General features: G+C 40.5%; 1 protein-coding gene across 1 annotated transcript in view; it reads left to right on the top strand.

Moving 5' to 3' along the window:
* SGCD (sarcoglycan delta) overlaps nt 1–24,800 on the top strand; it is a gene marked incomplete at both ends in the record, with an annotated part of 382,328 nt that overhangs the window by 268,383 nt on the left and 89,145 nt on the right. The window contains one exon of the mRNA XM_079702292.1: nt 16,579–16,651. Within this exon, the coding sequence (XP_079558418.1) occupies nt 16,579–16,651 (73 nt within the window). The remainder of the gene's footprint in view (nt 1–16,578; nt 16,652–24,800) is intronic.

Genomic DNA, 24,800 nt, shown 5'->3' with positions numbered 1-24,800 from the left:
CCAGTTCCATTTACTGAAATACTGCCTACTCAGTTGTATTTTCTCTTTGAAGATGCTAAGCTTACTTACGGCTGCTTATCCACATTCAGTCAAGTATTATGAGATCAGCAGGGAAGCTTCTAGAATGCCAGTGTTCCCTCTGCCCCTTGAGGCCCCATGACCTCTTTTTTCTCTGCTCTGCTTTGTCACATTTTCTCATTGAGATGCTACTTCTTGTGCACCTTTCAACATGGCTGCCAGCCCCAAATCTATGTTTGATGGTTAAAAATGTGAGCTGGGAGATTAGTTTGTCTGAGTTCTTCTCCCAGCTCTATTACTAAGTAGCTTTGTAACAGTGCATAAGTTATGACTGAACCTGCCTGTATTTCCCAACTCATAGGATTGCCAGGAAGATGAAAAAGACTATGTCCATAAAAGCACTTAGCATGATTCTAAGTTCTCAGTAAATGTTTGTTGTCATTGTCTTGTGTCTGTCACTCACCGACATTGCCCTCTCTGTTGCTTAGTTTCAGTTCTCAAGCTAGCATCTGACTAGCCAGGTGTAGCCAGGTAGCATTTCGAAGAGTACCACGTAGATGACCCTTCAGCAGAGAAGTGGCTATGAGTAGGATGTGCCTAACTGAACATTACTACTCTGGGGTGATCTGTTCCTGGAGGAGGAGATCTGGGGAGTATGACTCTTAATTACCAAACTCACAATGGAAGGCATAACAGGTTCAGCAAGGAGCTAAGAACATGGGCTCTGCAGCCAGATTTGTCTGAATTCAGATTCTGGTTGCCACACTCACGCTCTGCAAACCCTTTCTGCACTTCAGTTTTGTCATCTAAAAATAGGGAGGTGATATCGTGTACCTCGTAGGGGTACAGTGAGAATTAAATGAGTTAATCCAAGTGCTTGGAAAAGTGCCTGGCAAAGAGTAAGCACTTAATAGATGTCCTCCTGAACTCCTGCAATAGTCTGGTAGGAAATTCCATCTCTGTCATTACTGGGTTGCTCAGGAGTTGAAGAAGCATATATGGTACCAAGAAAATATGGGCAAGCCTGCTAATCCTTGGTCCATTAAGCTCACCTCTGATATTTTCATTTTCCCGGCCTGGGTAGTCATTGAAAGTATGTTGACCCTCAACTTTCATGCCATAGAGAAAGTCGAGGAATCTTTGCTGAGGCTCTGGGCCCCTGTGCAGGGGGTCCTGCCTTCAAGGGATGTGACCCCGCTGTCCCTTCCGAGAGTGTGCCATCTCCCTAGGGGTGACTCTGGCCTTCAAAGGACCTTAGATCTCTCAATTCTTATAAATCAGGGGCAAAATCTGCCTCCCTGCCTTGGCTTCCTTCGAAGGCACTCCTCTCTTTCCCCCCCACTGTAGGAGAGCCAGCACACTCTTACTAAGTTTAGGCCTATGCAAAAGGCAGGAATAGCTGCTGACTTAAGGCAGCTCTGCCTTTGACCCACTGAAAACCTTCCATGATGAAACTCAAATTCATTTTGCTAAGTTAAAGCCAAACCCCAAACTCTCTACTGAAAAAATCCGTTAATATGACATCCTAAAAAAGGTACCACTACAGGGCCCAAGAACAGTGGGAGCCAGGCATTAGGGCTTGAGAGAGAGATTGCCTCCAAAAAGGGAGCCCAAAGGGATTTAGAGTGAGGAGATTGTGCTGTATTTGCGTATGGTGGTAGATACAGGACTCTATATATTTGTCGAAACTCATGAAACTATATACCACAAAGAGTACATTTTACTTTGTGCAGACAAACAGCAAAGCTACGCAAAGGGCTTGGCTATCTCCTTGAAATGTAGGGAAGACAAAAATATGGGGATAGCAAACATAAATCAATACTTTAAAAAAAATTATCAAGCCTCAGACAAAGCTAAAGAGGTGGGTTAAGCCTGATCACGTCATGTTAAAAAGTTGGGCTTCCTGTTGTAGGAAACGGGAACTCATTACAGGGTGTAAACCAGACAAGAAACCTGCCACAGGTGGGCTCTGGGAAGTTGCACTGAAGGCAGTAAATTGGAGAGGTTACAAGAGACAGCCAATAGAAAGAAGAGCTAGTAGCAGCCTCTCCCACTGAAACCATGTAGCCGTTTCCTTTGCTGGACAAAAAACTGTAAGGCTATCACAGTATAGTATAGCTGATACTGACCAGCTCATACCTCTTTCCTCCAAAAGCTTCTTTTTCATTCTGCAGCTTTTCCTGCTTAGGTGAAATTAAATTCAAAACCTTAAAATTTTCTGTAGCCACTTATCTAGAAAAGCCAAAGACTCTCAGGACATTGTTCTTGACTTGAATTAGAATGAGGGCAAAACACACTCAATGAACTATCTCCCAAGATAGAGGGAAATGAGTGCTCACCCCAGATATTAGGTGTGCATTGTGGAAGCACAAAAGAAGGAGCAATTAGTGATAAGTGAGAGAGGACCGGGGAAAGCTTCATCATGGAGATGGCATTTGAGCTGGGTCTTAAAGGGTGTGATACACTGAAAAGGAAAGAAAAGTACTTCCTGGCTGAGAACATCATGAGGGAAGGCAAGGGAATGGGAGAATGCAACCCCACCCAGCAATCCGTGAAAAGATACTTCAGTACAGTATGAAGGTACAGTAACAGTGTTTTCCAACTTTTGGTCCTTTGGTTTAGAGCAAAAAAAGATCTAGGGGAAGAGTCTGACCCTCTCAAAGGGTCAGTTTGCTTCTCCCTCATCGGCCTTGGGTAAAATAGTATTGAACCTTAGGGGTGAGTAACAGGATTCTCATAAGGTGGCTCAAACAAATAATAAGTAGGGACTTGACAGTTGCTGGTGGCTTAGTGGTCTGGGGCAACATATCTGAAATTCTATTGGTCTTCGTCTCATGGGAGGGAGATGGCTCTTACAATTCCAGAGATGATGTTGATATTCAGGTAGAAAGAAGAGTGGAGCCAGCTGCATCTGTACTTTCCTATTAGGACAGTAAAAGCTTGCCCAATATCCCACCCTAGTAGACTTCTACTACATCTCATTAGACAAAATCGTGTCATGGCCACCCCTAGCTTCAAGGGAGTCTGAGAAAGTGATTATTTAGCTGGTCATTTTGCTTCCATGAAATACTGGTATTTTGTTGGAAGGGGAAAATGGGTGTTGATAAAGGAACACGCTGGCCATACTAGTGATAAAGTCAGTGGATGGGTTAAAGTCACACGGTCAAAATTACCATGTGAGTCACCTGTATAGTGTGTCCATTTTGAGGCTTGCTTTCATAGTAAGATTGTATTCTGAAGTTTAATCAGTCAAGTGTCTTAATGCTTTCAGATGTTCAGCACTTTCATTAAGATTTCAACTTCCTGGTTTTGCTTTTCAAGTCCTCCTCCTCTCCATCACCTGAAAATGACTCTGTAAGTTTCTCCAATTAGTTTTTAGACAGTGTTTCTTCATCATCCTCAGTTAATGTTTCAATTTCCTTCTCCATAGGAAAGCATCACCCCCAACCCACGAGGCAACAGGAACAAAGCATTCTACTTCTTTTTCAATGACCAGGAAACCCTTAAAATCGTGGACATGTTGTTTTCTTAGGTCTCACAGGCATCCTTTGACTCTCTGAGTCGTGATTGGTCTCACACTGTGAGAGACAATTGAGAACTGAGATCTGGACAGAGGAAGCAGTGTGTTCAAGTCTCCCTTCTTACCCTTATTTCCAAGTGGAAGGGCAGGCTTTCCTTCACTTGGTCACACAGTTCATATCCGTTCTCTCCCTTTCTCCCCTCACTGTTGGCCTGATTGTGGCTACCAGTCCCACAGAGACCTGGAGGTGACTACGAGTGGAATGCCACATTCATCCCATTCATGGGACACACAGTACATCATTTCTGAGAGCCAAGGAGTCTCTCTCATGCCCAGCTCTGCATTTCATGTCAAGAAGGCTTCTCAGCCTGTTGCTGATGCTCTGTTGTTCATGTACTGTCCTAACTCAGAGGTTGCCTTATTCTGGTGTTCCATCAATGTAATACAAAACCAGTGAGTTGAGATTATTTGTTTTATTGTGTGGTTTTATTTACTATCAAAAATAATGTAGTCATAAGAAACTGAAATGAGGTTGCTTGCTGCTTGGATGCTCCCTTTTATTTTTTCCAGTTTTGGCTTAATGATACACCAGGCATGAGCTCTGGTCTGTTGGTTTCTAGAGTAGAGTTTGTGTAATTAAACTACTTGTCTCTTCATATCTTGCCAGAATATTTTTGTACATGAATCTTAAATTGCTCTGCGATTTCATGTTCTACACAATTATTTAAAGTGTGCACCTTGATGGTATGGTTGGTTCAGTTACACTGTTAGAATACTTGAAAGGAAACACGTCTTATTTTCTTCTTATCCATTGTTAAGATTCCAATTATTCAAAGATTTTTTGTCATTCTGGCCTTCTATCATTGTCATAGACATCATCTTTTCTAATACATAATGATAGATAAATAGATAGATAGATAGATAGATAGATCTGCCATTGAGCAGACTGGTGCCCCTATCAATTTTGGTTACTAACCATAGCTGGGTCTTCAATATCTAATATCCAATATCTAATACTCAGGTGTCTTACTATACTTCTCTTGTCACCAAGTGGGAACTCTTGCTGTAACCATTCCTCCACATCCCACTTTCTCCTCTGCCCATGAGTCCACCTCCAGCTCTTCATAGAATGGCTCCTATGATGTAAATGACCCCCATGTTGCTAGATTCCATGGACATTTTAATTCCTCTTCTTAACTCTAAGTACCAATTAAGCACGTACGTAACTCCTCCCACCTTCTTGGAATACTTGTCACTCCTGACTTCCTATGTTACACCATTTTTGGTCTTCTTTCTGTCTCTCTAGCCACTTCTTTTCAGTTTCCTTTGATGGCTCATCCTCCCATACCCAAACTTTAAATGTTGGAATCCCTTAAAATTCTGACCTTGGCTGTCTGTTGACATCACTGTAACCATTTCTTGGATAATTTCACATATTCTCTTGGTTTCGATGATCATCTGTATCCCAATGATTTTAAGTTTATATACCAGTGGTTTAGAACTGTACCTGAGCAATATACCTGTACATCCAGTTGCCTCCATAAGCATCTTAATCTGGGAACTCCATAGATACCTTAAATTCAACAGAGCCAAAATTAATCTTGTCCCCCCACTGCAACCAAAACCTCTTACTCATCCACCCCTCATATCACTAAGTTCTTTTAATTCTACCACCTCAATCACTCTCACGTTCATCCTTCCCATTTTTTTCACTGTAAGTTCTTTAGTCTAGGCCATCATCATTTCTCACATGACCTACTGAAATAGTCATCTAACTGATTTCTATGCATTTGCTCTTGACCTCCTATAATGCATTCTACAGAGTATACTGGCATACCTTGGAGATAGTATGGGTTCAGTTCCAAACCACCACAATAAAGCAAATCTTGCTATAAAGCAAGTCACACGAATTTTTTTGTTTCCCAGAGCATATAAAAGTTATGTTTACAGGATACTGTAGTCTGTTAAGTGTGCATTAACATTACTATGTCAACAAAAAACAGTATACTTACCTAAATTTAAAAAATACTTTATTGCTAAAAAAAAATGCTGACCATCATCTGAGCCTTCACTGAGTCATAATCTTTTTGCTGATAGTAGCCATCAACATTGAGGCAAGACCCTCTGACTCATCGGAGTGGTGGTGGCTGAAGGCTGGCGTGGCTGAGGCAATTTCTTAAAGAAGACAACAATGAAGTTTGCCTCATCAACGGACTCTTCCTTTCATGAAGGATTTCTCTGTAGCATGCAGTGCTGTTTAATAGCATATTATCCACAGTAGAACTCTTTCAAAATTGGGGTCAGTCCTCTAAAATCCTGCCGCTGCTTTATCAACTAAGTTTATGTAATATTCTAAATCCTCTGTTGTCATTTTAACCATCTTCACAGCATCTTCACCAGGAGCAGATCCATCTCAAGAAACCACTTTCTTTGCTCATCCATAAGAAGCAACTCCTCATCCATTAAAGTTTTATCATGAGATTGCAGCAATTCAGTCACGACTTCCAGCTCCACTTCTAATTCTGGTTCTCTTAATATTTCCTCTACATCTGCAGTGACTCCCTCCCCTGAGGTCTTGAACCCTTCATCCGCGAGAGTTAGAATCAACTTCTTCCAAATTCCTGTTAATACTGATATTTTGACCTCTTCCCATGAACGATGAATGTTCTTAATGGCATCTAGAATGGTAAATTCTTTCCAGAGGTTTTCAGTTCACTTTGCTCAGATCCATCAGAGGAATCACTATCTATGGCAGCTATAGTCTTACGAAATGTATGTTCTTTTTTTTTTTTTTTTTTTTTGCTGTACGCGGGCCTCTCACTGTTGTGGCCTCTCCCGTTGCGGAGCACAGGCTCCGGACGCACAGGCTTAGCTGCCATGGCTCACGGGCCCAGCTGCTCCGCGGCATGTGGGATCCTCCCGGACCGGGACACGAACCCGTGTCCCCTGCATCGGCAGGCGGACTCTCAACCACTGCGCCACCAGGGAGGCCCTAAAATGTATTTCTTAAGTGATAAGACTTGCAAGTCGAAATTAATCCTTGTTCCAGGGGCCACAGAGGGGATGTTGTGTTAGCAGGCATGAAAATAAGATAAATCTCATTGTACATCTTCATCAGAGCTCTTGGGTGACCAGGTGCATTGTCAATAAGTAGTAATCTTTTGAAAGGAATATTTTTTTCTGAGGAGTAGGTCTCACCAGTGAACTTAAAAGATTCAGTACACCATGTTGTAAACAGATATACTGTCATCCAGGCTTTGTTGTTCCATTTATAGAACACAGGCAGAGTAGATTTAGCAGAATTCTTAAGGGCCCTAAACTTTTAAGAATGAGAAATGAGCATTGGCTTCAGCTTAAAGGCACCAGCTGCATTAACCCCTAAGAGAGTCAGCCTGTCCTTTAAGCTTTGAAGTCAGGCGTTGACTTCTCCTCTCTAGCTGTGAAAGTCCTAGATAGCATCTTCCAATATGAGGCTGTTTCATTTACACTGAAAATCTGTCATCTAATGTAGCCACCTTCGTGAATTATCTTAGCTAGATCTTCTGGATAACTTGCTGCAGTTTCTACATCAGCACTTGCTGCTCCACCTTGCACTTCTATGTTGTGGAGACGGCTTCTTTCCTTAAACCTCAGGAACCAACCTCTGCTAGCTTCAAACTTTTCTTCTCCAACTTCATCACCTCTCTCAGCCTTCATAGAATTGAAGAGAATTAGGGCCCTGCTCTGGATTACTCTTTGGTTTAAGGGAATGTTGTGACTGCTTTGGTCTTCTCTCCAGAACACTAGAGCTTTCTCCATATCAGCAATAAGGCTGTTTAACTTTCTTATCATTCGCGTGTTCACCAGAGTAACATTTTTAATTTCCTTCAATAATTTTTCCCTTGCATTCACAACTTAGCTAACCGTTTGACACAAGAGACCCAGCTTTCAGCCTGTCTTGGCTTTTGACTTGCCTTCCTCACTAAGCTTAATCGTTTCTAGAGTATGAACTGTGTTCAGCTGAAACATTGGAGTAACCAGAAAATTATCTTTCACAGAAGACAATGTTCATTATTCATAGAATTATTACGTTATTCATAGTGTTTTTTAAAAATGCTTGTAAACACTGTGAGAGACTTAAAAATTTTCTTTGTCATGTTGCCTGTACCTTCACAGGAAAAATACAGCTGGATTCATAGCGGCTTCTTGTATTAAGTAAAGGCAATTTCAATTGAAATTAAAATATCAAATGTCAAAGAAGCTAGATTTTATTGGAGAAGTGTAAGGTTGCCATGGGCACAGCTGGCTTTGGGTATTAATCACTTGGCTTTGACCTTAATTTCAGATCTTCCCATGGGCCCTGTGGTCATTCTCTGTCTCTCTCTTGTCCAGCACATCACTAGATCCCATTGGTTTTCCTCTTAACATATTTCCTAACCCACCTACACTTCTCCGTCCTGGCTGCCAGTTCTTTAGTCAAAGCTGTCATCATGTCTCCTCTGCTTCGCCTCATTTACCTTTGCCCTCTTCAAGTGTCTTTTCCACAATACAGTGTCTCAGACAGCTCAGGCTGCTGTAACAGATACCACAGACTGGGTAGCTTAAACAGCAGACATTTATTTCTCACTATTCTGGAGACTGGGAGGTCTGAGATCAGGGCACCAGCATGGTTTACTTCTGGTGAAGGTTACAGTTGGAGCGTGTGACTTTTAGGGGGACACAGATATGCAGACTACATAACATGCAGCCACAGTAATCTTTGAAAAATGCCAGTTTGCTCGGGTCTGCTTAATACCCTCACTGTGGGACTTCCCTAGCAGTCCAGTGGGTAAGACTCCGTTCTTCCACTGCAGGGGGCGTGGGTTTGATCCCTGGTGAGGGAGCTAAGATCCCGCATGCCGTGTGGCACGGCCAAAAAAAAAAACCCTTCATCTTGGCTCTGCATTACCTAGGCCAACCCACCTCTCCAGTCTCATCCCACACTGCTCGTCCTTGCTAAATATGGTCTGGCCACACCAATCTTCTTTATTGATCTCAGCTTCCCAACCCTGCCACCTTTGCATAATCTCTTCTACCGTTCCTTCCCCCTCTTAACTAGGTTGTTCCTAATCACTTAACAAATATCAGCAAAACTTCACTTTTTCAGGGCAACATACCTGACAGACCAATCTATGACCCCAAGTATTATACTTTCAAAGACATGTTTGATTTTCCTTTCAAGTCTATATCACCATTTGTCACTATTGTATGTTATTTCTGAGCTTATTTAATTACTAATTCTTTGAACTATCCAGTGTACCCTACTGGAGAGTACTACATTCTACTGGTCTATAAGCTCCATGTCTCTCTGGGTCACCTCTACAGTCCCCTGCTCAATACGTATTTGTTAAATACATTTAACTTCGGGTTTATCAAACCTACCGTGGTCCTCTCCTGGTCCATTGGGTTCATCCAACCAGGTTATCTGGAAGTTCCTAAAACATCAGGGCCGGCAGTGGCCTCATGGACCATCTAATCCCCACCCCCGCTTTGTACAACAAATGGGGAAATAAGACCTGAGGGCAAATGGCCAACAGTCAGCTATAAGCTTATGCAAAATCAGCGCTAAAAATCAGGTCTTTGGGGCTTCCCTGGTGGCACAGTGGTTGAGAGTCCACCTGCCGATGCAGGGGACACGGGTTCGTGCCCCAGTCCGGGAGGATCCCACATGCCGCGGAGTGTCTGGGCCCGTGAGCCATGGCCGCTGGGCCTGCGCCTCCGGAGCCTGTGCTCCGCAACGGGAGAGGCCACAGAAGTGAGAGGCCCGCATACCGCAAAAAAAAAAAAAAATCAGGTCTTTGGTTTCCCAGTTCTCTGATATTTCAGGAAATTGAATCATTCCTTCTCCCATTTTCTGTTCTTTAACATCTTTATTGAAGTATAATTGCTTTACATTGTTGTGTTAGTTTCTGCTGTATAACAAAGTGAATCAGCTATATGTATACATATATCCCCATATCCCCTCCCTCTTGCATCTCCCTCCCACCCTCCCTATCCCACCCCTCTAGGTGGTCACAAAGCACCGAGCTGATCTCCCTGTGCTATGCGGCTGCTTCCCACTAGCTATCTATTTTACATTTGGTAGTGTATATATGTCCATGCCACTCTCTCACTTCGTCCCAGCTTACCCTTCCCCCTCCCTGTGTCCTCAAGTCCATTCTCTACATCTGCATCTTTATTCCTGTCCTGCCCCTAGGTTCTTCAGAACCAATTTTTTTTTTTTAGATTCCATATATATGTGTTAGCATACGGTATTTGTTTTTCTCTTTCTGACTTACTTCACTCTGTATGACAGACTCTAGGTCCATCCACCTCACTAAAAATAACTCAATCTCATTTCTTTTTATGGCTGAGTAATATTGCATTGTATATATGTGCCACATCTTCTTTATCCATTCGTCTGTTGATGGGCACTTAGGTTGCTTCCATCTGCTTCCTTCTCCCATTTTCTTATCACCATTTTTTAGATTGACATCCTTTCTCTGTTTTATAATCTAATACTGGTATGAAAGTAGAACCTTATCAAGTAAAATATGGTTGTTATTAAGGACTGTCATTCAGGATATATCTACCCAAGCAACAGGAATTGGAAAACTTAGAACGTTGACTTCAAACAATGGTCATCAGATATTTTAACTCACATATGGAACCTGTTAAACATTTTAGCTCCATGGTTTTAACCCAAAGTTGATTTTTAGTCTATTTTCATTTATACAAAAGCATTAATCATATGCCCATGTTAATGAATGTATGTCTAGAAAGAATTTACCAGAGCAAACTCCATTAAGCTAGTTTAATTCCTTCATCAGTTTTCTAAACAGTACTCTTAAACCATGTCTGCCCTTTTAAAAAGCTTTTCTTGAAATTAGTGTCTGTAAGAGTAGTTCTTTTCTGTGTACAACAAAGATTTGATTTATCATAAATTTCTTAAACTCCAATGTTACTAATGATAACTTCTATCATGAAGTTATAATTTAGAATTTAGAAAAATCTAAATTTTTCTTCCAGTATTTAGTCCATGGCTATTTTCAACAGGTACAGATTTAGGCACTTTATTGTTTCTTATTTTTATAAAATTGAATTTCCCCAGATCAATAAAGAGTTACAAACCAGGTTTTTGGGTTTTTTTAGTTATTCTCATCTACAGTAAATTTTGTTCTTCCCCATTTTATCTCTTATGAGGTTTATTTTCTGGTGATTATTTCTACCAATTAATTGTAGTTTGAATTGGACAAACGTCTGTCTGCTTTAATTTGCTTCTTCCTTAAACACTGAGAACATTTTTAACATTTTCCTTTGATATCCCAGGGTTGCTCTGTTTTCCTGGTAGGTGTTGGAGGTGGCTAAAGATAGCCTTCTGTTTAGATTAGATTGTTACCTTATGAAATTTTAAATTTGGGGAAAAAACACTTTAGCTCTGACAGTTCTCATCCCATCCCTCATTTTACAGGGAAGGAAATCAAGGGCCAGAGAGAGTTATGTGATTTGCCCAACATCACAGAGATATGCCTGGATTTCAGGGCTCTTGACATCCAGGACACTCTGAGGGAAAAAGCATGACCAAACTAACCTCTGAACTTGAGCATACTTTCTAGAGAGGAGAAACTGGCTTTTTTATTACTATGGCAACAAAGTGCATTAGAGATTTTTTGACAAGCTTACTTCCTACCTGTGCTAGTAGGAAAAAAGAGCCATTGAGCTGATCTTTATGATGATTCAAAACACTTTAGAAAGATCCTGTCATATGCTTTATAAGTTCCTGATTGATTGTGTGGAATTAAGTTACTGGGCAGAGAACCAGCTAATGGAAACACATTGATGAAATCATTTCTGAGGGACATTAAATGGAACTTAAAGCTGAAATGGCTTTATGGATTTTTTCACACAAACTGTTTATGAACATTTATTGCCAGTAAATTATATTGTGTCAAAAGAAGGAATCAGTAGGCATGGCTTTAATAGAAACCTTTTTGAAATAATAAAATTGAGAATAATTTATTATCTAAGAATGGATAGAGGATGGGATAGGGGAATTCATCCTGATGAATGGTTGTCCACTCTGCAGCTTTTGGGAAAGTGAAAAATGGTGTGGGAATCAGAACTCTGTTAGGACTTGGAAAGAAATGGTCTTTTTGAAATGTATTAATATCTCATTTCATTGTACATGGGAATTGTTTTTAGAAGAGGAGTGATAGGGGATTTAGCAGGTGTTACTTGAGGCTATAAACATGGGTATTTGTTCATGTTTCATAAAAAGATGAACAAGTAGAGAGTTACTTAATCTGCTGAATGAGGGCCTAGAGTAGGGTCAAGGGCATCAGTTTCAGAGCTGAAATGCTGGAGTTCAAATCCTGGCTCCCCCTCTTCACTGTGTGACCATAGAAAAGTTTCCTGACTTCTCTGAATCTCACACTCCACAACCGTAATAACAGAAATTAATAGTCCCTCCCTCACAGGGTTATTTTCATGATCAAATGAAGACAGTTTCCATAGTTTCTACTTTGTAGTGAGTGCTTTTAAAATGTTATTTTTTAAGAGTCATAGAGGACCCAAATAAGAGGAAGAAAGAATAGGGTTCATGAACATTTTGTAGTATTTTATTAATTGTCATTTGATGATTGCTACGTACCAGAGATCTCATTTAGTCTCCAAAATCCCTGGGAGATGCGGGTACTACCCATATCTCTTCTTTTCAGAGAAGGAAACTGAGCGTCAGAGAGATTCATGCCCAAGGTCACTCAGCTACTGAGAGCTTTTGATAAGTTCCCCTGAGAAGTCACATGCATGAGTCTGTCCTCCAGTATGTATGGGACATGTGGACCCCTATGGCTGAAGTCCAGCAAAAAAACAATCAAAGGGCATCTGGTTGGACGATGGAAGCTAAAGGAGCATGAGTGTCTTGCCCTTCACTTTCATCCACAACCAGAGCCTGTCAGTTACCCATCTCCTCCACCTGGCAGAGCCCATCCCCTCTGGATTTTGCTTGCTCGCCGTTTAATGAGTGGCACATTGGCCTGGCACTGAGAAAACAAGGCACTAGGGCGCTAGGTCTAAATGTGGGTTCTTTAGTCAGATGCCTGGATGTGAATCTCAGCTCTAGTGCCCACTGGCCATAGGACCATGAGCCCCACACGTCTTTAGCCCCAGTTCTCTTCGCTGTAGGTTAAGCAGGTTCCTTGGTCTGGGAAAGAGAACACAAGCCTTCTGATCTTATTCTACTTTAAAGAGATATTTCTATTCAGCCCAAATAGCATTCCTTTATAAGCATACTCCTTTATTTTAGTGGTATCGTTAAAATGCACCAGGGTGTGATTTTAGACATTCATTTAATATATGAGATATGAGGAATTTTATAGCAGTAAATTAGTACTCCCATAGAAGTGGTAGTACTAGTTGAATTGAGTCCAGGAGGAGTCTTGGGAACCTAAAGTCGAATCTGGTTATATCCTATATAAGACCTTGCTCCTGCCCACACAGAGCTTATGATCTAGTTGAAGAGATAAGATGAATGTCTGCGAGGTAAATCCCAAATAGCGTGCACTCAGTGCCTAATGAGTGTACATAGTCATCTTACAAGTATGTGTTGAGTGCCTGCGCTGTGCTAGACAGCGAGGATAGGACAGAGAGCAAGACAGAGAGCACTCCTAGCCAGGAGCACAGCAAATGCACCTGCAGGTCAGAGAGCTGAGGATCCAAGCTCAGGTGTTCAAAGGAGACCATGTTCTTTCCACAAACACAGCTAGTGAGCATCTGTAATGTGCTAGATGACTTTATTGTCACCCTTTTTCCCCCTTGGCCTTGCTTTCAAAGGGTGGCAGAGCTCAGCGCCCCCAGCTGCAGTAGAGCAGTTCCCTCTTGAGCCTAGTATAGCCAGAAGTAAGAAGTAAAGTAGCAGATGAAGTTTTCTCATTGTATCTGACAAATAAAGAAACAGGCTCAGTACAGAGTTTGGATGGGATAAAGAAAATGGCCCGAGCTTTTGAGGTTTGTTTTTCATAAGAGCCAGTCATTCCTCATTTTTGGACAACTGTTCTGAATACGTGTAATCTATGTCCTACTGTGTGCACCTACTTGGTACAGTCACCAGAGTTGCAAAATAGATCTTCTTTGACTTCAAAGATCTTACAAAATGATGGAAAGAGTGGGTATGAGAAAGAGGTGAAACATTAAGTGTTACAGCATTCTAGAAACAATTCAAATAATGAAAGCTGTCCATGGGCAATACCCATTGCCATTTGCGTGAGTCAAACAATTACGGCTGATTTGGAAAGAGGTAGTGCTCTTTCTGTTGCAGCTTTCATGGAATTCTCGGTAGAGGAAGAGGAGGTTTGAGCTGACACTAGAGAGTAGAGACAATGTAAATAAACAGAAATAACTCTCCTCTCCTTATTGCGATATATAATTGTTCCTTTAAATATGTAGATATAGACATAGATATTTTTAAATAGAGCCCAAATGGCTAAGAACTAAGCATCTCTAAGAATGTCAAACAGAAGTCCCTGTTAACTAGAGTAGCAGCAGATGGAGTTGTTCAGTGACAGACAAGATGGCCCTGGGAGTTGGCTGAGGGCATGGTCCTGGGTTTCACACAGCTTAGAGCCACCTTCCGATGTGTCAGTCCCTGTCCTGTGACTTCTGCAAGCCTGTTTTATCCACTTGGCAGCCTCCACAGTGCCTTTGACCTAGGTGCTCCTCAAAGGATCCCAAAAATGTTGGAGAGGGGAAATGGATATTCTGCAAAACCAAATGTAATACGTATGTAACAAAAGCTACATTATAATTTGTAATCCACCCCATTCTTAACTCAGTTACTGTATTAGTCAGAGTTCTCCAGAGAAACCGAACCAATAAGGTCTATACAGAGAAAGAGATTTATTGTAAGAAATTGGCTCACACAATTATAGAGGCTGAGAAATCCCACACTCAGCTGTCTGTGAAATGGGGACTTAGGAAGGCCAGTGGTGTAATTTAGTCTGAGTCCAAATGCCTGAAAACAAGGGGAGTCAGTGGTGTTGGTTCCAGTCTAGGTCTGCAGGCCTGAGAACCAGGACCACGGACAGCAGGAAAAGATCAATGTCCCAGCTCACAGGGTGAGGCAGGAAGGGGGGAATACTTCCTTCCTCCACTTTTTTGTTGTATTCAGGCCCTCACCTGATAGGATGATGCCCACTTACATTGGAGAGAGCAAACTGCTTTATTCAGCACACCTATTCAAATGCTAATCTCATCTGGAAACACCCTCACAGACACATCCAGAAATAATGTTTAGCCAAATATCTGGGCACCTTTTGATCCTGTCAAGTTGACACGTACAATTAACCATCACAGTTTTCAAGAACACAGTAAAGTTTCAATCACTAGAGCAAAATAAATAATATATACTTAATAAAACAGTGAACATTCTTATGAAATTTACACCAAAAAATGTATTTAACGGGGGCTATGGGTACATTTTGAAATGTACCTGTATATTTGAAATGATGTGATTTGGGATCTTGGAAAGTAGAAGTGTCTACAGGCAGAAAATGATCTTAAAGTTCCCCACATGGAGTGTCTCTATGCCAACTGGAACTGTCAGTTTTATGGGGTTGTTGCAGGGAATAAATGAGATATATCTATGATGGTATCCAGCAATGTGGTAGTCACTCAAAAATGTTAGCTGAGAATAATAGTTATTATTCACCAGAATATTCTTTTAGTGACCATATATTATGTTAAGTTAGGAAAAAAATTCTGATTTTACTTACAGTGGTCTATTACTCATATCAGAAAGATTAAATATTTCCATAGTTACTACAAAAGCCAGGAAATCAATTCATTTTCCTAGAGTCATTAGTATGTCGGGATAAACCTGGATTTGGAATAACAGTGGTTAGTAGAGGATTTCTAGACATTATACCAATGCAAGAGGATTCTAGAAATTCACACATGAATGCAAGATATTATTCCGTCCCTTCTTACAGCATCAAAGAAGCACACTGAGCATATAAAAATAAACACCTTTACTTCAGGATACTGCCTGGCTAAGTTTCATTGAAAAACAAATATCCAGTGCAATTGTCTGTGATAAACTGAGGCTTAAATGATTTGAAGACACTTTGGGAGCAGACAAATTAGATAATCACAATCTTTACGGCTGGAAAGGTTCAGCCGATGTTGACAAGTTGTAAAGATAAAAGCTTATAGCAAAGTCAAGAGCTAAATGTCTAGATTGGGTTGGGGATCAATGTTAATCCTCAAATTGTAAAAGCACTGAACTTCAAAGGATCCCTCATAGTGTTGTAAATTTTCAAGATTATCGTGTAAAACTTGATTTACTGAAAAACTTTGGCTTAATTGTCCTTAGGCAAATACCTTGCAGTCTTACAGTATTCTCTACCATCTAACCCATTTCTTAGATGTTGTATGTGTTATGTGATTTGTGCCCCATGCTGCAGTAACAGAATTTCAGCTGCTGGTTTTCAAAACACTTCCAGTTGGGTGACTGTTAATAGTTTATGAGAGACATGAGTCAGACCATGCCATTTCTAGGCAACTTTTTTTTTTTTTCTTTTTAAGCCAACATGGAATTTGCCTTATGGCCTCACTCTGATCTCAGCAAGAACACATTCAAAAGTGATTTCCTTTTTTATAAAAATATGATACCTCAACCAACCACTGTTAAACTCAGCAAAAAGCACGGTTTCCAAAGTAAATGTTTTGTAAAGTGTTTCCTGTGTATTATTCACATTTATTACTTTTCCTCTGAGTTTTTTATATTTCAGTTCATACATGAAAAATAAACAATGTCCTTTTGACTTATAAAAAAAAAAAAAAAGAGTTCCTTGTTTTTTCAAAGGCTGTTTGCATGAGTTGATTGAATGCTCTCCTAGCACGGAGACCTGCCCTAGAGCCAGTGGCAGAATACCCGTGTACTGGGTTGTATAAAGGATTCACTGCATTTAGCTCCATTGTACTGACTGTGCCTCCCAGTGACACATCCAACTCTCCAACCTCTGTTTGCTTTTTTCTTTTGTTTACAGGAGCAGAGGGCACAGTGTTCCCTAAATCTATAGAGACACCTAATGTCAGGGCAGATCCCTTCAAGGAACTAAGGTAAACTTCTGAGTATGGTTTGCTTTGATTAAGTGGCTATTTGCTCTCTTTGTGCAACTGGTTGATGATCCCTTTTGAATATCTATGATGTAACAGTATCATGAGTGTATGAACTGGGAGAGATTAGAAAGGATGTGAAGATAAGCTACAACTAAGAGAAAATTTTCACTGAGGACTTAAAGTTGAAAGTTTGGAGGAAGTCGTTGCCAGTCTTGGAGTTGTGAGATTTAGGATTCATTCATTTGCAGTGTGTATTTCCTGATGTATTTTGTGGTACCAAAATCCTCTCCAGTTAGAGAACTAATCAGTAATGTGTGCTGATCAGCCCAAAGAAAAGTGGTGTTTAAAAGAAGCTGAACTGTAAATACAATACTTTTTTTTTTTCTAACAAGCTCCCCATTTTCTGGAATGAGAAGGTTCTAGAACTACCTTCTGTGGGTATTCCATGTACTGGTGTTAATCAAATATCCATAAGCCTGCTGCTTTTAGCAGAAAAGGGCTCTGCGATGCCATGTACTTACCAACAACTTATGGAAAGCAAAAAGGAACAATAGACATACCGACGGACAAATAGACAGAGATATAGCCTAAAAACCATTCCTGCCACCGAAGAACTATCCCCAGCCCTCCAAATGAAACACATATAAAATGGTATGATGATACAAATATGACTTTAATTTTCACGGTGGAATTAGAGCCATGAAGAATTCAGTGAATATTGGCTTTCTTCATTTCTCACAGTTCTTTTAATTAAGACCAATCATAAATCCTCATAAATAGCCCTGAATAATTCTTGCATAACGACATCAACTGTAAGCAAACGCACCTGTATTGCACAAGTCATACCTTCTCTTTCACAACCAGCCCCGAGATCTCTGTTTTGCGAAAACAGCAGCAGCCACGTTGGAGCTTGCATTTCCCTAAACAGAAACGTGTCCTCAGTAAGTGGAGAATATATCACCTCATTACAAAACCATAGCATTCCTGCCAGGCCTGTAAGTCTTTATGAATATAGGGAAATAAATCGGGCAAAAGGAAGAGGATAATCGGTGGGGAGTGAGAACCTTTTCTTAGCAAAATCCCATATACAGTGGGGCTATATTTTTAAAATTACATACCACACTGTGATGTTTTACATGTTACTGGAATAACCATTTTCACCAGGTCTTCCAGAGACCAGAAGTTGCCTGACTCTCTGTCAATTAGATCCTGGGTTTCATATTAACGTGCTAAAGCTGGAATCTTTTAAGCAAATCCACCCAAGGAAATGTGCATTTTAGGACCCTGAGAGAGCTCATTCTCTGAGAATGCACTGAATCCTTGTGGCTATGATGTAAGAACTCTTTCAAGCAGGCTAATGGGTGGCCCAGTTCCCTGTCTTTTCACAGTCCTCTTTAGGAGCAGGGGGTTTTATTTGGGGGGGAAGGGGGGGTGTTTTTTACAGAACTAGTGAATGATTTGTGCTGATCAGCACAAAGATAAGTATGTCTAAAAGGAGCTGAACTCTATCATGTACTACAGTGTTCATTGCAGCTGTTTACAATAACCAGGACATGGAAGCAACCTAAGTGTCCATCGACAGATGAATGGATAAAGAAGATGTGGCACATATATACAATGGAATATTACTCAGCCATAAAAAGAAATGAAATTGAGTTATTTGTAGTGAGGTGGATGGACCTAGAGTCTGTCATACAGAGTGAAGTAAGTCAGAAAGAGAAAAACACTGTATGCTAACACATATATATATGGAATCTAAAAAAAAAAAATGGTTTTTTGGTCAGAGATTCTGCCACAAAGCACCATTAAAAAAAAGTTCCAGAGGGATGGAGAAGCCAAGTGATCACATTCTAGGCTCCTGACTCAGTTCAGGCTGTTTGTGTACACATCAACACAATCTGAACAGGGGCAAACAAAAGACCAACTTAAGAATTACATACTAAAGTCTTTTTGTGCTTCCTTTATTTATACTTAGACTGACTTTTCAGATAAACAAGTAAAACTTAAATATCCATCCATGTCCCTCAGCTACTCAATCAATCAAACATGAGAAAAATAACATCTATTTTAGAGACCTTCTCTTTTGGGATAATTTTTGTTTCCTCAGACCCCTTTCTTGGCTGCTGGAGGGTTTTTTTGTTTGTTCTATTGTTGTTTTCTGTTTGCTTGTGTGTTAATAAGAAGCAAATTTTAGGCCTCTGACGTTTCTTCCCGGAATATCTCAGTTCCCAGCTAAAGGAATGGTAGCTTCCTCTCTGTGAGCATTTTGGTTCACTGCTTTTCTTATTAGAGTTACTGTAGTTACTATATTTGCCGTATTTGCTTAAGATGTTTGTAAATAATCCAGGGTTGAGCTGAAAATCACAAAAGAGGGTTGTTTCTCCCCAGACAAATAAGGAGTGTTGGTAAGGTCTGCACCCAACACCCAACTCAGGCGTATTTGTAGACTCTGCTGCTGCAGAGCGATTCTGAAATCATGACGTATGGCTCTAGATTCAAGATTATACTTAAAAATGTACCAGGCACTACCCCCATCCCTCTAATAAGAAAAACTAACTTTGAATAGAAACTGGATTTGAATAAATTCATGACTTAAAATTTGAATATTTTAAATGTTCACACAGTTTTTTTTTTTCCCTAAGTCTATATAAGACAAATGGAAAAAATCCCTGATCTCAGGCCGTGCCTGATCTGAGACTGGAAATAGGCCATTCAGTTTGACATAGGTATTTTCTGTAAGAACAGAGACTACCTTTGAATGACTACCTTGCTCTAAGCATTCTTTTCAACTGTGAAGTTTCCTTGTAGGATTCTGATCCTACCAGAATAGGAAATGGACTATGAAATCCTATTTCCCAGATGTATGCCATGACAATTGTAAAAGAAAGGAAGAAGGTTATATGGACCAATGTACACAAACAGCCAACTCTGTTCCCCTAAATATCACTAAAAGCTTGGAAGGAACCACAAAAAAGCAAGAAGCCAGAAGGTCTTCATAAAAGAATTCTTCATCAGCGGCTGTGCTGATATGCTTTTACTCTACCTTCAATTATAACAAGGGTGGTGACCTGATTTTCCATTTCATTGTCTATAAGGAAGGAGCTGTTTCCCAAGTGTTGTTTTCAGATTCTTTTCCCATATAGGTTATTACAGAACATTGAGTAGAGTTCCCTGTGCTATACAGTAGATCCTTGTTAATTATCTGTTTTATGTATAGTGGTGTAGATATGTTAATCCCAAACTCCTAATTTATTCTCCCCCCAACTTGGTAACCATAACTTTGTTTTCAAAGTCTATGAGTCTTGTTTTGAAAGTAAGTTCATTTGTATCATGTTTTTTAGATTCCACATATCAGTAATATCATATGATATTTGTCTTTCTCTGTCTGACTTACTTCACTTAGTATGATAATCTCTAGGTCCATCCATGTTGCTGCAGATGGCATTATTTCATTCTTTTCTCTGGCTGAGTAATATTCCATTGTGTATATGTACCACATCTTCTTTATCCATTCCTCTGTTGATAGACATTTAGGTTGCTTCCATGTCCTGGCTATTGTAAATACAGCTGCAATGAACATTGAGGTGCATGTGTCTTTTTGAGCTATGGTTTTCTCTGGGTATATGCCTAGGAGTGGGATTACTGGGTCATATAGTAGTTCTATTTTTAGTTTTTTGAGGAACCTCCATACTGTTCTCCATAGTGGTTTTACCAATTTACATTCCCACCAACAGTGTAGGGAAGGTTCCCTTTTCTCCACAGCCTTTTCAGCATTTATTGTTTGTAGACATTTTGATGACAGCCATTCTGACTGGTGTGAGGTGATACCTCATTGTAGTTTTGATTTGCATTTCTCTAATAATTAGCGATGTTGAGCATCTTTTCATGTGCCTTTTGGCCATCTGTATGTCTCCCTTGGAGAAATATCTATTTAGATCTTCTGCCCATTTTTTTGATTGGGTTGTTGGTTTTTTTGATATCAAGCTGCATGAGCTGTTTGTATATTTTGGAGGGTAATCCGTTGTCGGTCACTTTGTTTGCAAATATTTTCTCCCATTCTTTTCATTTTCTTTATACCAAGTATTTTTTTGACACTTTATTAAGAGTCAAGGCATGTGATAAATACTTGAGATGTAGAGTTAAATGAGTACTCAAATAATTTATAGTTAAGGAGAATAAGACAGAAAGCAACCTCAAAATACAAGGTAATGGGGCCTCCCTGGTGGCGCAGTGGTTGAGAGTCCGCCTGCCGATGCAGGGGATACGGGTTCGTGCCCCGGTCTGGGAGGATCCCATATGCCGCGGAGCGGCTGGGCCCGTGAGCCATGGCTGCTGAGCCTGCGCATCCGGAGCCTGTGCTCCGCAACGGGAGAGGCCACAACAGTGAGAGGCCCGCGTACCACCAAAAAAAAAAAAAAAAAAAAAAAAAAAAAAAAAAAAAAAATACAAGGTAATGAAATGTAGGATAGATGTATGAACCAAATCAAAGGAAACACAGAGAATTACAAAACCTACCTAAGAGAGTTAAATAAGGCTGCCCAAAGGAAGTGACATTTTAGGTGCAAGAAGAAAAAAGATAAAACCCAAAAGTACACCTCAGGTTTCAAAAAGTGTGGTTCTCTACAGCCATTTAATGTAGGGGAAAGTACCCCAACATATTTCTCTAGCTCCCAAGAATGTTACTGTGTTATTGACAAACATGAGGGATTGTAATTTCCTCATGACAGTTGTGTTCTTTAAAAAATTGTGTGAAGGCAGTTTCAAATATGGTAGCAAAAGACTAAAGATTGTTACAAGTTTCAAAAATCAGTATGTGGGCTTCCCTGGTGGCACAGTGGTTAAGAATCTGCCTGCCAATGCAGGGGACACAGGTTCGAGCCCTGGCCCGGGAAGATCCCACATGCCACGGAGCACCTAAGCCCGTGCACCACAACTACTGAGCCTGTGCTCTAGAGCCCACGAGCCACAACTACTGAGCCCACGTGCCAGAACTACTGAAGCCTGAGTGCCTAGAGCCCATGCTCCACAACAAGAGAAGGCACCACAATGAGAAGCCCGCACGCCACAACGAAGAGTAACCCCCACTCGCCGCAATTAGAGAAAGCCCGCGCACAGCAACGAAGACCCAGTGCAGCCATAAATAAATAAATAAATAAATAGATTTATTTAAAAAAAACCCCAAAAAATCAGTATGTAATTCAATTCAGAACTGAAAGATTCACTGATAGCAAACCCATTCTACAGCCCCCAATAAATAAGGTATTACTTTGTTACTGTTTATTTTTCTCTATAATATTACCAGGGTTTTAATGATAAAGCTGAAAAATTATGATACATCTGTTACTCCCAATAATGCACTTGAATGTTTTGCAAAAAATTTTTTTTAACCGGGTAGGTACTCAATCTGGCTCCTTTGGAAATACGGGAATTTACAGTTTGTGTGTCTTATAGGGAAACAGGGATTAGACAAGCCTCCCACAAGTTGACGAAAATGAATTTATTAATTCTTTAATTGTATTCTAAAATGTCTGTAGCCAGCTAAGTATTTATTGGCTCTCAGTGGTTTGTAAATTTAAGTGGCAAGAACAGTCTGTCAGAGCTACAGGGCTCATTGAATTTGAGGCTTGGCAATCCTCCTCCACTTCTTTGTCCTCTTCAGAATTCACAATACCAAAAATAATGGATTGACAGTCTGATTTTAAAAAATGTACACACACAGGTAAAGAGAGAGACACACACACAAAGACAGAAATACAGAGAAAGAACAGGTGGGAGTGGGGGAAGGGAGAGAAGAGGCAAGAAGCTGTGTATTGAGCTTTTAGCTATGGTACGTGGTGAAAGGGGGAGTACCACTGTAGAAGAACTCTTTAAATTTTCTCCCTTTTAAACATTTTGCAGACATGTTCTGTAATTTTCTTCCCTCTCTTCCACCCCCAACTCCAAATACTTAGACTAAGTTTTTTTTAGTTTTGTTTTGCATGTATGAGATTTAGAATTATTTGATCATATAGCACAAATATTGAAGTGATTCAAAGGAGAAATGAAAAAAAAAAATGTAGTGGACCAAATAATAGCAGTTACTTACTCCAAGGCCTTAAAAAATAGAATAATGGTGAAGCAGTGTCCCTGTTGGTCAAGAGCCTGTGCTTTGAAGGTATCCTGCTTGGGCTTTGAATTTGGTACCCATGCCTGTCTGCTGTGTGAACTTGGGCAAGTGTCTTAAGCTCTCCTAGCCCCAGTGCCTAGAATGGAGGAAAAGCTCAGTGAATACTAAATCAACACATGTTAGCTATTGGGAGGACAGGCAAGCAGCTCTCTCTCTCTCACAGGGACACAAGAACTCAGATGGGATGGGAGTTCCCAGAGTTTAATATTTCTTTAACCCCTAAAAAGTTTCCATCAAATCATGGTGACCAACGATTATTTCTCAATTAAAGACAAAAGGAAAAAATTATTGACTACTTCCATCTACTATTAACTGCATTTTATATAAGAGAAAGGATATAAGAAGACATAATATAGAATAAAAGTCTCATAATTGAATACAAGACAATCTCATTTAACTATATTAACATGTCATTGTATTGCCTCCATTTTCTCATTTTGCCAGAAATGTTAGTGACTACCTTACAACTCTTCTCTTCACACATTTAATAGTGCCTGCTGAGAAAAAAAAAAAAAAAAGATCTGAAAGCCACAGGCTAGGGCTTAATGAGGCCCACTTGACTTTAAGATTGTCCTGTTTGAAATCCCAAAACTATTACATCTTGCCCATCTTCCAAGACCAGTCAATACATATATATGTCCCTTTTCTTCCTCTTCCTCCTATATTCCAGCATGCCATCATTAATCTCTCTTTTTTTTTCCTGTTAGTATCAGTACTAGAGTTTGAATTTATCTCTGTATTTCCCTTTTCTACCTTATCCCCAACCTTTCCCCGGGTGCCTTTCACCATGGTTCTATTAGTAAATATAAGGAGAAGCACAAGAGGTAAAGGAAAATGATACTTCTGTATTTGAGTTATCGCCACCTTTCCCTTTGCCTTGTTTATCAAAAGCTCTTATTTTGCACATGTAATAGAAATTACAGCTTAAAGATATTAAACCCTTGAGTCTGTATTCATCTCTGTACATTATGATTCTACCATTAGAGACCAGAGAATGATAGATGGCAGATAACATCACAGGGAAAGCTGAGGCTAGGACATAGGGGAAGTCCCATTCAGACAGGAAGAGGAAGTAGAGATCTCCTCTGTTCTGGTCTCTGGTGAATTGTGGGAAGAAGAAGACAGGAAATGTAGGAAAAGCAGGTGGTGAAATATATGTCCTGATGACCTTTCTTCTCTGGGTCATGGAGGGAAGAAACCAATTAAATAGATTTTAAGGAAAGGCAAAAGCAAAGGGTCATTGTACATTTTCATTTGGGATTCTAGGAAGAAGCCAACTTGTAGGGTGGTTTCACAACCCCCTAGAAAGAGAGGAAAAGAGGACCTGGGTCAACACTCTGGAATCTCCGTTAATTCCAGGGGTGGGGGAGGAGGGAAGGCAGTTTGTAGAAGTGTCCATGTGGTGTGTTGAGGAATGCACATGGATAACTGATGGTACAGGCTGGCTGGTTCTGGGGAGCATCCCTGCAGTGGGGCTGAGGGCTCCAAAGAAGACAATCCAGTTTGGTGCAATGGGAGACCTGCCTAGGTCTCAGGGTCTACCAACACCATTCAGTCCCAACTCAGTGGATACTGCTAAAGCCCAGAGAGAGTTTATTCAATGAGGACTTGGGCATGGGGGTCTAGCCTGATGCAGATCAAAACAACATCTCCTGGCATCTAAACTTGCTCTGTTCCTGTCACCACGTGGTCACATAAGCCTCCTTCTGTCATATCCATAATGATATCTGAAAGAGGGAGAGGAAAATTTAGACTAATTATTTATCCTAATGGGAAAGTTGAAACTTTTCAATTACAGAGAGGATGCCAGAATAGATTTCTTTTTTTTCCCAACAATCCATAAGGATAAGTTTGAGAGAAAAATTAAGTCAGGTAAAAACAATAAAGAAATGCCATTTGGGGCTTCCCAGGTGGCGCAGTGGTTGAGAGTCCGCCTGCCGATGCAGGGGACGCGGGTTCGTGCCCCGGTCCGGGAAGATCCCA

The sequence above is a fragment of the Hyperoodon ampullatus genome (genome assembly GCF_949752795.1).
Source record: "Hyperoodon ampullatus genome assembly, chromosome: 4".
Lineage (NCBI taxonomy): Eukaryota > Metazoa > Chordata > Mammalia > Artiodactyla > Ziphiidae > Hyperoodon > Hyperoodon ampullatus.
The sequence above is the reverse complement of the archived record's forward strand: the minus strand, read 5'-3'. Positions and strand labels throughout refer to the sequence as shown.